We start from the raw sequence: 17,435 nt of genomic DNA, 5'->3' as shown, positions 1-17,435 counted from the left end.
TTGGCTTTCACTGAGATCTGGCTCCATGTTGAGGACAGAACCTCCCTTTCTTTGTTGTGCTTTTACTCATTCCCCCAATTCATTGGTTGAGGTGAAGGAATTTGAATACAGTGTTTTTCCCATTGTCCTTCTCAACTCACTGCCTACCACTATTACTCTATAAACTACCACTATTACTCTATAAACTCTCCTTTTGTAGAGTTTACTCAGTTCTCCCACCTAATCAGAATTCTAGAAGCTATTCTTTGTGGATCTCCAAGACATCCCCATTCTTTTTTCAGTAAGTTCAGTTCCTCTATATCACAGTATTTTTCTCCTTTCCCAATTCTTGCTCAAATACTATTAAAGATGATTTCAACATACATATTGATGATCTTTCAAAGATTCTAACTTCATAATTCCTCAGCTTACTCATCCTAGCCTGATGCCATTGTCTTTGCCTTCAGAGTCTAACATAAAGAGTTGGGCCTTCTTCACAAGATAAACACTTTGGGATGGAAATGGGATGATCCCATTCCATCTCACCTTCTCTAGCATATTGTCCCATTTCTTATTCTCCCTCTCACTTATCTTCAATCTCTCTCTGTCTATTTGCTTACTTCATGTAAATAAGCACATGTCTCTTATTTTCAAAAGCCCTCACTTGGTCTATCCATCCCTACTGTGTATATCTCTCCTCTCTTTTGTGACTAAACTTGAGAAAGTCATATACCATAGGTAATTTCCCTTTCTCTCACTCTTTTTTCTTCTTTACAATCTGACTTCTCTAAAGTGGCCAGTTGTATTTGTCAACTCTAATGGTATTTCTCAGTTTTCATCCTTTCTTTCTTGACATAGTCAATCACTATCTTTCCCTTGACACCATTGTCTCTAGGTCTTCATCAGTCTCCCTTCCCCTAGTTTTCCTCCTTCCTGTCTAATGCCTTCTCAGTTGCTTTTGCTAGATCTTCATCCAGGCCATGTCAGCTGGTTGCCCAAATCTCAGTCTTGAGCTCTTTTCTCTTCTTCCACTATACTATTTCACTTGGGAATCTCATCAGCTCCTATGGATTCTATTATCATCTCTGTGATAATGATTTTTTTTGTTTTTTCTTAAAATTTATTAATTTTCAAAAGATATGCATTGATAATTTTTCAACATTGACTCTTGTGAAACCTTGTGTTCCAATTCCCCCTTTTCCCCACGCCCTCCCCTAGATATAAAGTAATTCAATATATGCTAAATATGGTAAAAATATATGTTAAATCCAATATATGCATACATATTTATACAAGTATCTTGCTGCACAAGAAAAATCAAATCAAAAAGGGAAAAAAGAGAAAGAAAATAATATGCAAACAAACAACAACAAAAAGAGTGAAAATTCTATGTTGTGATTTACACTCATTTCCCACAATTCTCTCTTGGGGTGTAGATGGCTATCTTCATCACAAGATCAATGTAACTGGATTGAATCATCTCATTGTTGGAAAGAGCACATTCATCAAAATTGAGCATTGTATAATCTTGTTGTTGCTGTGTATAATGATCTCCTGGTTCTGCTCATTTCACTTATCATCATTTCATGTAAGTCTCTCCAGGAAATCATCCTGCTGATAAACAATAATATTATATAATATTCATATACCATAACTTATTCAGCCATTCTCTAAAGAAGGGCATTCACTCAGTTTCCTTTTTTTGTGCTAATGATTTAAAGGTCTGTTTATCCATCCTGAATATCTCTCCTTAATTTCAATTTTGCATCTTCTACTGCTTATTAGGTAAATTAAAAGGAATTTCCTAAAGACCATTTTTAAACTCAACATTTCCATAACTGAATTCATTATCTTTCTCCTTAATCCTACCCTCTCCCTAACTTCTCTCTTACTCACAAGGGTGCTTGCTCTTCTCTACCACCAATAGTTACAACCTGTGTCATTGCAGTCTCACCACTGTCTCTCAGCCCAACTCCAAAGAGAATTCAGTCTCTTGCCAAATTGCCAATTTGCTTTCATAAAGTTTCTCAGGGCAGCGAGGTGGCCATATTTGGGATGCTCTCCCTTTTTACTTGTGCCTGAGTGTCCCAAGTAAATACAAATGAACAAGCACAGCTATGTTCTCTGGAAAGTCTTCCCCAATCTCCCTTGATACTAGGGACTTTTCCCTGTTGATTCTTTCCAATTTAACCTGTAATTATCTTGTTTGCACATTCAGTTCAGTTGTTTCTGACTCTTTGTGACCCCATTTAGGGTTTTCTTAGCAAAGATACCTGAATGGTTTGCCATTTCCTTCTCCAACTTAGTTTACAGATGAGGAAACTGAGTCAAACAGGATTAAGTGACTTGCCCAGGGTCTCATAATTGATAAGTGTCTGAGGACAGATTGGAACTCAGCAAGATGAGTCTTTTTAACTTTAGGTCTGGAATTCTATCCATTGAATATTCTATCTGCCCTTTTTAACATAATTCTTATTATGTTTTCCCCCATTAGAATGTTAGCTTGATGAGAGTAGGGACAGTCCCTACTGTCTTTTATTCTATTATATATCCTCAAAGCTTAGCACAGTGCTTGGAACATGGGGGTATTTAATAAATGCTTTTTGACTGACAGACAGAAACACAGAGGGAGTAAATAATGGAAGTTATTTATTCTTTTTATTTTTCCTCTAGGAAAAAAATAAAAGTACCATCTTTTTATAGAGCATTCTTCTTCCCTCTTGAGAATAGAATTGGTGTCAAATCAGAAGAGGAAATAGGAGAAATCATGGCATTGTATTTGACTTCTCCTTAGGAAGTAAATACTGCCTTCACCCTGACAATTTTCCTATATTTCCTCCAGGGAGAAGTGGCAAGTTTGTATAAAATTCCTATTTCTATTGATAGCTGCCAAAAAATAAAAAATAGCAAAGATGATTATTCATGTCCAGATTATGGGGATTGGTTGGTTCCTGGTCTTACATCCACACTTTTCTCAGGGCTAAAAGAAATATCCCTGACGTCCTTAATGGTGGGACAAGTTTTTAGTCTTTGATCCATGACCCTCTAGAATGCCGTTCTGAGACCACATAACATTTTTTACATTTTTCTCAAAAGAGCAGCATATATTGAAAATTGGATGAATTTTGCATATGTTTATATTGATTTCTGGTTAAATGTTGGATAAATTTGTAAATGAAACAATATACTAATTTTCAAAACTCATTTCTCCTTGGTATTAAAAGAAACACTCTTCCAAAGTGACATGCATAAGATAAGGATTGACTTAAAGAAAGACAATTCTGAAAATGGAGAAGAGTCCTGTTCTTTTGACCTCTAACTTTTACTCAAACTAAGAACGAAGTCTAACTTTATTTTGGAACAGCCTGTGACTCCAGACTGACCACTAGTTAAACATGAATTTCTTTTATCAGATTACTTATGCTTCAGTTAAATAGTTGTTTTGTGTTATTAAAAAAAAACATTGATTTACTTAAATTTGTGTAAAAGCCATTAATTCTAACAGAATTCTGGTTCTAGTATGTAGTTCATGTAGTTCATACACTAGTGAACAGAGAAGCCTCTCATAACTTTGGAAGGGAATCACAGGATCTCCATATTGGGAGAGACATAAGAGGCCATCTAGGCCAATCTGAACTGGAGCAAAACTGCCCTTTAATAGAACAGCTGAATTCTGCTTTTCTTTCTGAAGAGCAAGGTGGAAGATTCAATAGTAGTTTAAAAAGATTACTTATATGCATCATTAACTCAGAGGGACAGCCACAGTCCCTTTAAAAATAATCCATTCATCCTCCAGTAAAAATATACATACTAAGCAAATTTTACAGTAGCCACTATCTCTATATCCACCTTCTTTCCTCTAAAATACCTGCTTGTTAAAATCATAAACAAAACTTTTGAGATAAAGTAACAGAGACAGAGTTGTCTTTCTTTATTTGTTACTTATTTTATTTAAACAGTTATGATAGTCTGTATATCAAGCTTGTATATTTTTCATTTATGGCTGTCAAATTGATCTGCCTAAAGTATAGATCTGACCATGTTCTCAATTCAGTGAACTCCAATGGCTCCCTACTGCCTCTAGAATCAAATATAAAATCTTATTGGCTTTTATCTTCTTAACCTTCACTCACCTACCTGTCCAGACTTTTTATATCTAACTTCTCTCCATGTACTTTGAAATCCAATGGAAATGGGTTCTTTACACTTCATCTTTTGTATGTGTATTTGTACTTAATCATCCCCATTTTATGTCCAATTTGTTATATATGCATATACATATTGTCTATATGTACATACACATATACATATGCACAACAATGTGCACATGTATTTTATGTGCACACAAATATATATTTCCACATATTACACAAATACATGCATATATATAGCCTCAGGTACTAACTAGCTTGGGGTTACTTTGGGCAAATTACTTTTTTTGCTAGGAGGTTTGCTAGGAGGTACCCAGGTGGCTAAATGAACAGAGCTCTGGACTTGGAGTCAGAAAGACCCAAGTTCAAATACAGATTCATACATGTACTAGTTTGTGTGACCTCGGGCAAGTGACAAAATCTGTTTGCCTTAATTTACTGGAGAAGAAAATGATAAACCATTTCAGTATCTTTTTCATTAAAGCCCCATATAAATATGGCCCACATAGAGTGGGACATGACTGAATAATGTGTATATCCATGCATACACACACACACACACACACACATATATATATATATTATATATATATAATACATACACATACATATGTGTATGTAGTTTTTTTTTTCTATTAGGCTTTGAACTCTGTCAAAGCAGCAACTGTATTTTGCCTTTCTTTGCACCTCCAACTTATTTAACACTGTGTTTGACAGCATAGTGTCTGACATTTAGTAAGTTCTTTAAAAATGCTTTCTGATTCAATTAACACTTAAATATTTCCCAAAGGAAGAACAATCAGATCAGGAAAAAAAATATCACTATTGGTTTAGATTTTCATCGAAGCAGTTATAGTATATCAAAGAATGATGAGATCATAGGTTTAGAGCTAAACTTCTTAGTCATCAAATCCAACTCTTTCATTTCACAATTGGAGAAACTAGGAGCTTGAGAAGTTAAAGTAATTTGCCCAGTAGAACATAGACATCAATTTGTAGGTCAAGGATTTCAATTCAGGGTCGTTTATATGACCTAGATATGTATGTATATGTGTATCTCTATCAACAGGTGCACAATGGAACATATAAGAAAGTATAGAAACTATAATGAAAGCACAACAAAATTAGGCATGTTTTCAAAAATCGACTTCTCTTAGAACTACATAAAGAAAATAGTAATACTGATTATTTCAGCATTCTCCTACAATTTTCGTAGTTTTATAATAACTTTATTTGTCATGGTCTTGTAACAACTCTGTAGTTCTTGAAATTGGATTTTTAAAATATTTGAAAAGTACCATAAAGGTGAATTTTCAATAAAAAACAATACATTTCTATCGCATATTTGTTTTCCACAATCTGATTTTTGTCTACTATTAAGCACCATGTTAAAGCTAATTTTTGAATAGCATTTAGTATTTTATAGAGCCTAGTGTATCATACTGATAGAATTAGTGGATGTGGGCTATGTGTGTGCTTATTGCCTATTGGATTTATAGATTTCAGGAGACCTAGCAACCAAAACATATTTAAAATTATTCATGATCCTCAGATATTATGCATACAATTGATTATGAAAATGCACCAGTAACCTAATTGTGGAAACCTTCTGTTATAAAACACAAATGTATTTAAATACCTTCAAAGGCTACAAAGAATGAGAACATGCTGTATTTTTCATTTTAGATTTTGCGAGTCACTGCTAATATTTTATATTGGTTTAATCAAATTGTACCATATACATATTTATATAAATATTCATTTTCCACAAGTTATATCTAACTGGTTATATTAGATCTATGAAAATTGTCCAGATATACATATTATGTGTTTCATGCATTTATATCACAGGACTTCTTTTGCCAACTTAGATATATAAATTGTTTATGTTCCTCTTTAATTCGTATCTAGTGTTTATATTATTAGCCTTGAACCATGATGTCTTCTATAACTACTAAACTAAGAAGAAAATGAATCTATCAGATTTCTCTTCTTGCATAACATAATTTGCTGCTTTTTAGAAGATGATAATTTCATTTGTTTCACTGGACCTCAGAATTCCAGCCCTTTACCATTATTTATTTGTACCTTGTTTTTAGCTTCTCTATTGTTTATTTGAATTTTCTGAGATAAGAGGGAAGTCTTGCCACACAATCCTTTTCTATGGCGCCTGGTTGGGTAGTCACATAATACCTTGATTTATAACTATGTTGTAATCCAAATAGGAAGCAGGTGGAGTCGCAACTGGGTATGATGCCTTGGATATTAATGGCTTGGCTCAGCAGTGGAATTTCTAAAGCTGTATACACTTTTTTTTGTCTTAATTATGCATTCATTAAAAGCTTTTATACCCAACAGAATAAAGTAAATATTTTTTGATCTCTGTAGTGTGCTCCCAGACTGTAGATTTGCACAGCAGGGTCTTGATAATCTGAATAAATTGTATTTCCCCAAGGAGTTTATCTTTCAAATAAGGTCATAAAGAAATGCCAGTTTTCCCCCTTTAGTTTTCATTGTGCCTTTTCTGCTATTTATAATATGGAGAATAGGAACTAGGAGTACACTGTAAGTAGTAATGCATGCATGGCTCTTAAAATATATCCGTCTGTTACCTATGTCCTTGCCTGCCTTTGGTGAAGTATTTTTAAGCACTACTAGAATGTGATTTTTTTTGTAGTTAAACATTTATTCAACTGCATTCAACATTTACTAAGTACCCACTATGTGTAAGGCCTGCTACCAGATGCATGACATGCAAAGGTGAAAATAACACAGTTTTTGCCCTTGAGCAGCCCACAATCCAATCAGAAGGATGAGACAAGTTCATAAAGAAGGAACATGCAATAGAAACAAATAATTTTAAGTGTATTTGGGCTGCTGAGCTGAAAAAAAAAAGAAATTAGCTTCAAATATTTAATGTCCTTTTTTTCCTTTCATTCTCATCTGATCAAGTCAACAGTATTTACTGAGTGTCCTTGCATGCAGAGCCCTAAGGTGGACACCACGGGAAGCCACTGATAAGAATCTTTTAGCTTTATGAACTTAACGGTCTAGTGGAGGAGATGGAACACAAAAGTATTTATCCACAGAGTAGAAGTAGGACATAGGTAAACATATCCCTAATGAGGGACAAATATAAAGCAATAAAGAAGTCTTTGAGGATCAGAGAAGCCTTTTAGAAACATTTTAGTCCTTTCAAAAATAGTCTGTAGATTTATTCAGTAGAAGGATAGCTAAAGCATTGAAGCTTATGCACTGTTCAAAATGGGGAGGATACAATGCAACCAAAAACCACAGTCTCTACCTACCCTTAAGAAGCTTACCTTCTAATGTGAAGACAACTCATAAAGGCTGCAAGCAGAGGGAGAATCCTCTCCTGGGAACAAGGTTGCTTTCTGTAGAGTCGGTGCAGTATTATCATTCTAGAGTGGATAATGGAGCCAGGAATTAAGCAAGCATGACTTGTAAATTTAAACTAAATGAAGACTTCCCTCCATTTTGGAGGTCTGTATCTGCTAGCAGGCCCCTTACTGGCTTTCCAATTATTGATTAGGTTAAATGATTTTGTTATCCTTATTCCTATCCTGTTATAGGTTTAATTTAAATGAACTAAATTAACTAATTTAATTAATGCCAAGTATAATCAGAATTGCTAGAATTTCCCAAGAAAATTTTGTTTCATGTCAAAACATTTGAGAATTCTACAATAAGAATGATGGAAATTTGAGGACGTGCCTTTTAGTTCTTACTGAAATGGAAGTATCCCGAAGGAGTGGCTACATCACTGTTTTTGACAAATGATGCTGTAGTGGCCCAGAATATTTCACTGAGATCTGATTATAATTAATAGGGCTCTGTACTATAGTTTGTATATGACAGTGAATGGCTTGTGGCCATAGGAGTGGATGCTTAAGGTTTCACATTAGTTTTTTGGGAGGTTAGTAAGTGAAGAAGTTCTCTAAGTGACCTTGTGTAAAAGGTAGTAATTTATAATGAAACATTAGGATATGGAAAGATTGCTGGACTTAAAGTTGATGAAACTTGATGCTTCCTGCCTCAGGAGTTTACTAGCCATTCTTATAATGGGCACTACATCTTAAGTAGAATAATTCCTAGATATGTTATTCCACCAAAATATAATCCATCCCAGTGTAACTAGATAGCTAGCTAAACAAAAAAGATAGAAAATTTATTAAATAATTATATTCTGGGCAGTGTGTTCATCTCTAGTCTCAGTAAGAAAAAAAAAAGGAAATCAGAATGTTTTTTGCCATTCTGTTAGCCTAAGAAAATTATGGTAAACTTAAGCTATTAGTTTATGCATATGTATGTGTTTATATGTATGTATTCATAGATATTTGCATATACACATTTTGTAAATTGAAACTAAATGAAAACTTATCTATTTTGGAAGTCTTAAACATTTTATCTCCTATAATGACTCTTAACTAACTCTGACTTTCCAATTACTGATAAGGTAAAATAATTTCATCTTTGTCCCTATTCCTATACCCTTGTAAGTTATATTTAATTTAACTAAAGAAACTAAGTAAAGTTCAACTAAAACTAAAGATAATCAGAATTTGTTTCCTTTCCTAATTCTAAAATACATATGAATATCAATTTATCTTAGACAGACACTGAAATAGACAATGAGATGAGACCATAAGTAAACAGTAGAAGATTGAGCTTTTTTGTCTTTGGAAAATTTCAAAGTTATTTTAATAGCTCTTCTCACATACTACATCTTCCCCCTTAGCTTCTCCCTGAATGAAAAAACAATGTAAAATTTCTACATTTTTCAGATGGTTCAGGAGAGTGAATAAGCTGAATATTTTTCCAGGGAGATATATGTGGATATTTCTGTTTCTTCTTTATGTCTCCATCAGTTATAGAAGTGTGGAAGCCTTTTCTCTTATTATTTCCTGTTTCTATAGCTTGTTCTGTATATATTTGCTTGAAATGTGTCTGCCTTTGTTGGATTGTAAGCTCCTCGAGACCAAGGACTGCTTTTTGCCTCTTTTTTACATTTAGCACTTAGCACAGTTTTGGCACATAGTAGGCACTAAAGTCAATTGCCTATTGATTGAGAAGACAGACAGCTAACGTGTCCATTTTAATCAGTTCTCTTGCTTTCATTCCTTGGCCCTATTGACAGATCTGTAGCCATCAGAAAGTCTTTGTGGCAAAGTTACTTAAAATAGGAATGGATCTCATCTAGTTACAATAGCCTTTACTTTTTTAAAGTGCTTATTAGTACTTTCTTGAAAATGTCAACCCCTCTAAGTAACTTTATTAAGAGAAGAAAAGCCACACAAGAGAAACTGAAGTTGAAGAATACTTAGGACTGAATTTTTTTGAGCTTGGAAAACTTGCATCAAGTTATGAGACATGGAATACACATTTTGCATTTCTTCTCCTGCTTAACTTGCCAACCACACTATAAGGAACAAATAAGGGGTATTTTGGGGGAGGGGTATAGAAGAAGAATGAAGCCAAGTAACACTAAAATTAAAGACAAAATAAAAATAGTTTTTAAATTTTTCCTAACACGAAGTATACACAATAATTCTGTTAAAAAAAAAGGATTTTGGGTTGAGTGGAAACATGATAGAAAAAGAACTTTTTGAGAATTTTGCTTTCACTTTTACTCCAAGGGCTCAGCTCTTGCTGCTGAGCTGTAATCTTTGTTGGAGACTACTATCTGAGTTTAGAAGGCTAAGAACATAGGGAAGGTGATGAGACTCTCTCATATGTAGGTCAAAATTCACTTTTAAAAAAGGTATCATCAAACCCATATAGCTCTAAGTTCTCGTTTGATGGAGGAAATAAATGACTGCCTATTGGATTGAAAAAGTGACTCCCTGTGGACTGTAATGCATCCTTTATGATAGTAAAACTGTGGCACTCTGGGGTGTCTGCTAGTATCTTCAACCAATTGGATAGAAATTCCCATTTTAATATTGGGCCAGAATGTCAAGTCATTTTCTGGAAAAGAAGCTCTTTCATGTGGGTCTCTGCTCTGACACTTACTGTGTGATCATGGGCATGTCACCCAACCTCTCTATAAAATGAGAATAATAATATTTAGAAGGGAGACAGACCTACCTGGTTAATGTCATCACAGACTGTCAGGCCATGGTGTTGGATGCAGCCCTGGCTTATGATTTGCTTTTTAAATCCTATTTTGTAAGTGATAAACCAAGAGAGACGGTGCACAGTTCAGAATCCCACCGCTTTAGACGTGGCCATCCATTCCTTAGCCTTATCCATTCTGAGCGCAGAGTGAAACATCCCAGGCAATGCAGTTAAAAGGTAGCTTGCATCCAGGCAGATCACCTACTTCTCTTTCATTTCCTGAGCTCCACATTTGCAGTTTAGTTTCTAGGAGCCAAAGGCTAATATCCACATTCAACTGGTTTTAAGTATTAAAAACAGCTAGTGTTTGTTATTCCATGCCTTTTAATGCATTAGTCCTTTTTTTCCTTTGTCACAAAGACTTCTTTTTGGCCTTCAAAGACATTGGTGGGGAAGTTAAACTGCAATTTATTTCAGCCTTGCTCCCAGGTGTTTCTTTAGGCAAATACTCTCATCTGTAATCGGGTACAGCATTTGTTGTTACAGTACTGCTTGACTACACACTGCTTCCTCCTTCTTTATCCCTGGTGAAAATGTCCCCTTCTGAGACAAAATTAGGTGCCATCTTCTCCATCAAACCTTTCCTGAGGCAGTGGGCTGCTCTGGAAGGAATAGTTAATATAGAGTCCAGAGATCTGAAGATGAATCTTAACTTTGCTGTTTACTACCAGTGTAAGCTTGAACAAGGCATTTATTTTACTTCTTTTGACCTCAGTTTTATTATCTGTAAAATGAGAATAAATAAAATTTAGATGTAATTATTAGGTCCTTCTCGACAGTAAATCTGTGGTCCTGTGATTTAATCTTCCAAGCTAAAAGTGATTCTTTTCTCCCAATCAAATTTTCATACTTTGTTTATACTTCATTGATCATTCCTTTCTGACCATCACATATTCCCTTGTTAGTCTGCAGGTCCTGATTAGTACGAAAATGACTTTCTCAGGTCACCATATTTGAATTCATACTTCATATTTCCCTTGTGAATTTCTTGCCATACTTTATATAATTACAACTTTGAATATTGCAAATTTGAATACATGTGACCACTTTGAAAGGAGTTCATTATTCATACTAATTGAGACCAAGCTTATTTATGTATCCCCAGTACCTAGCACAGTGTCTTGTATGTCATGGGTATTAAAAATAGAATGTTTGATGATTTAATTGAATTGAAGTGTAGGCATTTTATTCCTCTCTTTGTAGTAAACATTATGTAGCTTGTCATAATGAAAACACTGAAATAATTAAAAAAAAAACTCATCCCCTTCTTCCCTAATTCTCCTCTCATGATTTAATTAAATATTAAACATCATTATAATTACTCACATGTATATAATGTTTGAGAATTTACAAAGAATTTTCCTCACAAAGACCCTGGGCAATAGTTTAATAAAGATATAAGTGAAGAGATATGGTAGAGTGGAAGGGATACTAGTTCTGAATTTGACTTAGAGAGCTCTCTCAGGTCAGTTGTAGTTTTGTATATTATTCCCATTGCATAAATGAGAAAAAGTTAAGTTAGGGAATATGTCCATAATCCTACAGTGTTCAAAACAAACCTAGATCTTCTGATTTTAAATCTAATGTTCTTTTTTAATATATAACACCATTTCCCGTTTCATAGTAAGTGTAATAAAAACGAAGTATTAAGAAACTATATACCTGGAGAACTTATTGATTTTATACAATTTTAATTTTAAACAGAAGGGAAAATTTCTTTTAAAGCCCCCCCCAAAAAATCTTCAATTAACTGCCAAGTGCTTGATTTAGTAATTTGTAATTTTCTAAATTAAATTTAGCAGGCACAGTAGACAGAATACCAGCTCTGAAGTCAGAAGGAACTGAGTTCAAATCTGTTCTCATACACTTAACACGTCCTAGCTGTGTGACCCTGGGCAAGTCACTTAATCCCATTTGCTTCAGCAATAAGTAAGTAAATAAATAGATATATAAATGAATGAATGAATGAATAAATAAATAAATAAATGAAATAAACAAACAAACAAATAAATAAATGAAATTTGGCAAAATTCAAATTACTAAGTTTAATAAACTGGTTTGCTTAGAGCAGAATCCAAATGTTTTTTATATATACAAGAATGTATATCAATTTATTATATTGTTTTTATCCTGGCATAACAAATATAGAGCTGAAAGGAACCTTAATGGTTGTCTGGTTTAATCCCTCATTTCATAGATGAAGCCTAGGTTACCAAGATAATATATGGCAGTCAAGATTCAAACCTTGGTCTTTTAACACTCTTTATAGGGTTCATTCCACTGTACTATAATGCAATATCCTTCCTTTATATATTTATTCCTAAAAGAAGCTGATAATGCATTTTTAGATTATGTTTTGGGAGAAAACTAAAAAAACTAACAGAATATGAAAATTCAAAACAGGGACATCATATTGTTATATTTCAAGTACATCTACCAAACAGGGTATTTAAAAAGTTTTTTTAAAAGACATTCAGCAGAGACGGCTAGGTAGCACAATGGATAGAGCACCAATCCTGAAGTCAGGAAGAATTGAGTTCAAATCTAGTCTTAGACACTTGATACATCCTAGCTGTGTGACCTTGAGCAAGTCACTTAACCCCAATTGCCTCAGCAAAAAAGAAAAAGAAAAAAATATATACATTCAGTAGAATAAAATAAAATAAAAAGCAGTCATTTCTTTATTATATATTTTTTATAATATTATGCCTTGTATTCATTTTTTCCAAATTATCCCCCCCTCTCTCTACTCCCTCCCCCCAATGGCAGGCAATCCCATACATTTTACATGTGTTACAATATAACCTAGATACAATACATGTGTGTAAATACCATTTTCTTGTTGCACAATAAGCATTAGATTCCGAAGGTACATGTAACCTGGGCAGACAGATATTAGTGCTAACAATTTACATTCACTTCCCAGTGTTCCTTCTCTGGGTGTAGCTACCTCTGTCCATCATTGATCAACTGGAAGTGAGTTGGATCTTCTCTATGTTGAAGATTTCCACTTCCATCAGAATACATCCTCATACAGTATTGTTGTTGAAGTGTATAGTGATCTTCTGGTTCAAAAGCAGTCATTTATAATAAATCTGTGATCTATAATATCAATCTGTGTTCTTTGCATTAAAAGGTTAGGTCTTACTAAGCAGGAATCTCCTTAATAATAACAGATTATAGTTTATAGCATCCAGCATGGAAAAATGAACATATGAACACAATTTTGATAGAGAAAACTGAGTCCTTAAGTATAGCTTTATGTACATTTTTAAAAGCGTGGGAATAATTAGGGGGAAAAAAACAACTAACTGTACCCTAGTTTCAGTTTCCCTTGCAGGTAAGATTATTTAAGCTTCTGTGGTAATTATATTTCTAAGAATTACTGAACCAGACTCATCAGATAAGTAAACTACTCTTTGAGTATAAGCCTTGCACTTTTGACAATACTAACACTCTCAAACCTCTAGGGTTCCATGGGGTAGATAAAGGATCCAGTCTTTTTTAATGGCACACTAGAGACCTGAAAGGGTTAAGGTAGTTCTGCATCAACTTACATGCAGGGAGTAACTTACTAACTTAGAGGATCTGGTTCTTTATTCAGCCACGTATATATTTCCAATTATGGGAACTGCTGTTCTCATGCTTGCTTTTTTAAACATCTTATTCATATCCCAAGGAATCATATTTGGGAGGCTACTTAAGATATTTCTCTGAGGACGTGATCCCTGATGGTAAGAATTTCAATATGCCTTTGATAAAAGCTGTAAATGGGAGGCCACGATCTTTGGACAGATTGACATAAAATAAGACCATAGGAGAATTGTAGAATTGTTAAGTGGGGAAGAAACTTAGCAATCTGGCCCAACTTAGATTTTTACAGACAAGAGCAGGTTCCCATTTGAAAACATGGGCAAACAGGGATTTTATAAGCAATATTCTGCCATCTGTCTTGGCTCCTATAAAGAAATGTCATGTATCACTAAAAGAATAGAACCTAAGCTATGACATAAGAGATCTACCCTTAAATTTTTCTCAGTCTTCTATTTCTATATTTCATAGACCATGTCAAGCATTATTCAAATACTTTTAAAGCCAGAATGGGGAATAGAAATTTGGAAAAAATTCCTCAAATAGAATTCTAGATTTCCAGAAAGTCAGAATGAAGAATAATGTGTTTTAACACTTATACTTAAATCAATCATTTTATGCATGAGTTTTCAGGTGTTTAGGAAATTTAAAACTGGCATTATAAAACTCATAAATATTAGCTTTAAGAAATTTTGCAGAACAGGGAAAATATAAAAAGCTGTGCTGTGCTTTTGTCCTAAAAGCTGAAAAATGGTCCTTCATACCCAAAGAGTACAGTGTGTTCGTCTATGGCTCTTCTGTCCATTATGACCTTGGAAGTCTCCACCACAGGTTGGACACAGGAAATCCTTTGAGCATTCGGGATGGAGATGTTCTAGGTTGCACATCTCATATTTCCTTTGTACTGTTTTGATTATGCTCTGCATAGTCTAAAGACAGCCTAGATGTCAATTACTTTTTAAAAAGTTTTTTGATTTAAATTTTTATTAATCTTTAATTTTATGGATATCTTTTTTTTTTTACATTTTACATTTTTACTGTATTTCTGAGTACATTTACAAGCTACTTCTTGTAATAAAGAATTTTTAAAAGAGAGAAAAAGCAGTTTAGCAAAATTACTTCATATATCAAATGAATCTGACAATATATGAAATGTTCCACACTCATAAGAAAGAAGGGGGAGACATTTTTTCATCTTTTCTTTGAAGGTAAGCTTGGTCATTAAACTTTCAGTGTTAGGATTTTTTCTTTGCATTCACATTACTATAGTCATTTTGTATAATATTTACCTGGGTTTGCTTACTTTCCTTTGCATCAGTTCATATAAATCTTACCACATTTCTCTGAATTCTGCATATTATGGCATATTCTATTATATTTATATATGACAATTTGTTTAGCCATTCCCTAACAAACTTTGTTTCTTTTTTTTTTTCTGTAAAAAGACTATTTTGATGATTCTGGGGTCTGTTTTATTGTCTTTTATCTCCAGTAAAATAGTAGAATCTATAAATTAAAGAATATAGGAATTTTAATCACTTTATTTTTTAGCCTAATTCAAAATTGTTTTCTTGAATGGATGAATTAATTCATAGTTCCACAAAAAAGAAATCTGTGCCTGACTTTTCCCAATCCCTTCAACATTGACTATTTTCATTTTATTTTCTTTGCCAATTTGCAGGCCATGATGTGAAACTTTAGAGATGTGTTTGTTTTATTTTATTTATTTTAAATTTATGGAATAAAACAAACATTTCTATAATGTAATATAATAAAAAGATGATTGCTTATGAAATTGCAAATCTATTATGACTTGCTGTTCCTTTTAAATATGTAATAGTTATCACGTACATTTTTTTTTGCTTTTTTCTTCCCTCTACTTCTCATCCTAGAGATGGCTATCATTAGATACAAATATGTATGTATATATGTCTGTGTATGTGTATGTAAAATCATGCTATACAGATTTCTATTTATGAGTTGTTTCTCTAGATGCAGATAGCTTCTTCCTTCATATGTCCTTTGTAGTTAATTTGGATATTTATAATGTTCAAAATGACTTAGTTGCTAAAATTTGTTCTTAAAACAATATTGATGTTACTGTATACAACTTTCTCTTCATTCAACTCATTTTGTTCTTCATTATTTCATGCAAGTTTATCCAGGTTTTTCTAAAATCAGGAAGCTCATCATTTTACATAGTATTTTATCATGATTACATACCACAGCTTATTCACTCATTCCTTAATTGATAAGCATCTCCATGATTCCCAGTTCTTTGTTTTGATATGCATTTCTGTAATTAATGATTTAGAACTATTTTCCATATAACTAAGAGGTTGTGCTTCTTTTTGAGTTATCTGTTCCTATTTTTTGACCATGTGTCTATTGGGGGATGGATTTTCTTTTTTTAAAATTTTTTTATTAATTTTATAATTATAAAATTTTTTGACAGTACATATGCATGAGTATTTTTTTTTTATAACATTATCCCTTGTATTTATTTTTCCATATTTTCCCCTCCCTCCTTCCCTCTACTCCCTCCCCTAGATGACAGGCAATCCTATACATATTAAATGTGTTACAGTATAACCTAGATACAATGTATGTGTGTAAATCCAATTTTCTTGTTGCATGTTAAGAATTGGATTCTGAAGGTATAAGTAACCTGGATAGAAAGACAGCAGTGCTAACAGTTTACATTCAGTTTGGGGGATGGCTTTTCAACAAGCACTTATTAAGGACCATATTCTAGGCATTGGAGACATAAAAATATAAATTCTAGGGCAACTGTTTTAAAGGAGCTTAAGCTCTGTTTGGAGAAAAAAAGCAAGTACATAAATGAATGAATGCAAAATATAAAAAAAATTTTAACTGGGTTGGGGGCTGAAGAGAATATACTAACAAATTGGGGAATCAGTAAAAGTCTATTTTAAGAGGTGGCCCTTAAACTCAGCCTTGAAGAGAGCTATTAATTCTAAGAGGTAGAAATGAGAAAGGATAAAGGATATCATGGGTAAAGGAATATCCGTTTCATCACCTAGGGAATACCCTGTAGATCAGGATGGGCCTAAGTATGCAGCAATGTTCAGCAGAGATGCTAAAAAACAGTTCATTTTTAGCATCTCAGCATCCATGTTCGTGGGCCTATGTACCTGAGTTAGGGAAAGCAATGACATATTAAGGCATATGATAACACGTGTTAGCTTTGGATAAGGAAAATAAATCCTGTCATCAGATACAATAAAGGGAGTCACAGAGCAAATCATCTATCCATGCAGAAGACAATTCCCTCCCTTCCTCCCAACATGTTTAAGAGAATTTAACTGGAATAGAAGAAAACCTGCTAGACTTATAAGGATGATTCGACAATACAATAGGCTACTGGATAAAACTGGAAAGATCTTGTTTCTGGAGCATTTAAAACACAGAATCACTTTTGTCTGCTTTGAATAGATTAGGAATAAACTTGGTAGAGATAAATAGGTGATAGTTTGTATGAAACCTGCAAAAAGGCCTGAAACTGTACTTCTTTAAGAGTAATGTATTAATTTCACCAAAATCTTGATTCATTTA

The 17,435-nt window shown here is 33.5% G+C and overlaps 1 protein-coding gene across 11 annotated transcripts in view; it reads left to right on the top strand.

The window, feature by feature from the left end:
- Nucleotides 1–17,435, top strand: part of KLHL32 (kelch like family member 32) — a 290,510-nt gene that overhangs the window by 187,721 nt on the left and 85,354 nt on the right. Inside the window, exon 1 of one of the 11 annotated variants that reach the window (XM_074310245.1) lies at nucleotides 1,143–1,567. The exons of 9 other annotated variants lie outside the window; for them this stretch is intronic. In XM_074310245.1, the coding sequence (XP_074166346.1) occupies nucleotides 1,217–1,567 (351 nt within the window). In that variant the 5' untranslated portion in view covers nucleotides 1,143–1,216. Of the gene's footprint in view, nucleotides 1–1,142; nucleotides 1,568–12,070; nucleotides 12,198–17,435 lie in introns of those variants that run through there. One more of the 11 variants, XM_074310249.1, reaches the window with a different exon arrangement.

This window comes from Sminthopsis crassicaudata, chromosome 4, assembly GCF_048593235.1.
Source record: "Sminthopsis crassicaudata isolate SCR6 chromosome 4, ASM4859323v1, whole genome shotgun sequence".
In the NCBI taxonomy this organism is placed as follows: domain Eukaryota; kingdom Metazoa; phylum Chordata; class Mammalia; order Dasyuromorphia; family Dasyuridae; genus Sminthopsis; species Sminthopsis crassicaudata.
This window is presented reverse-complemented; position numbering and strand designations above follow the sequence as displayed.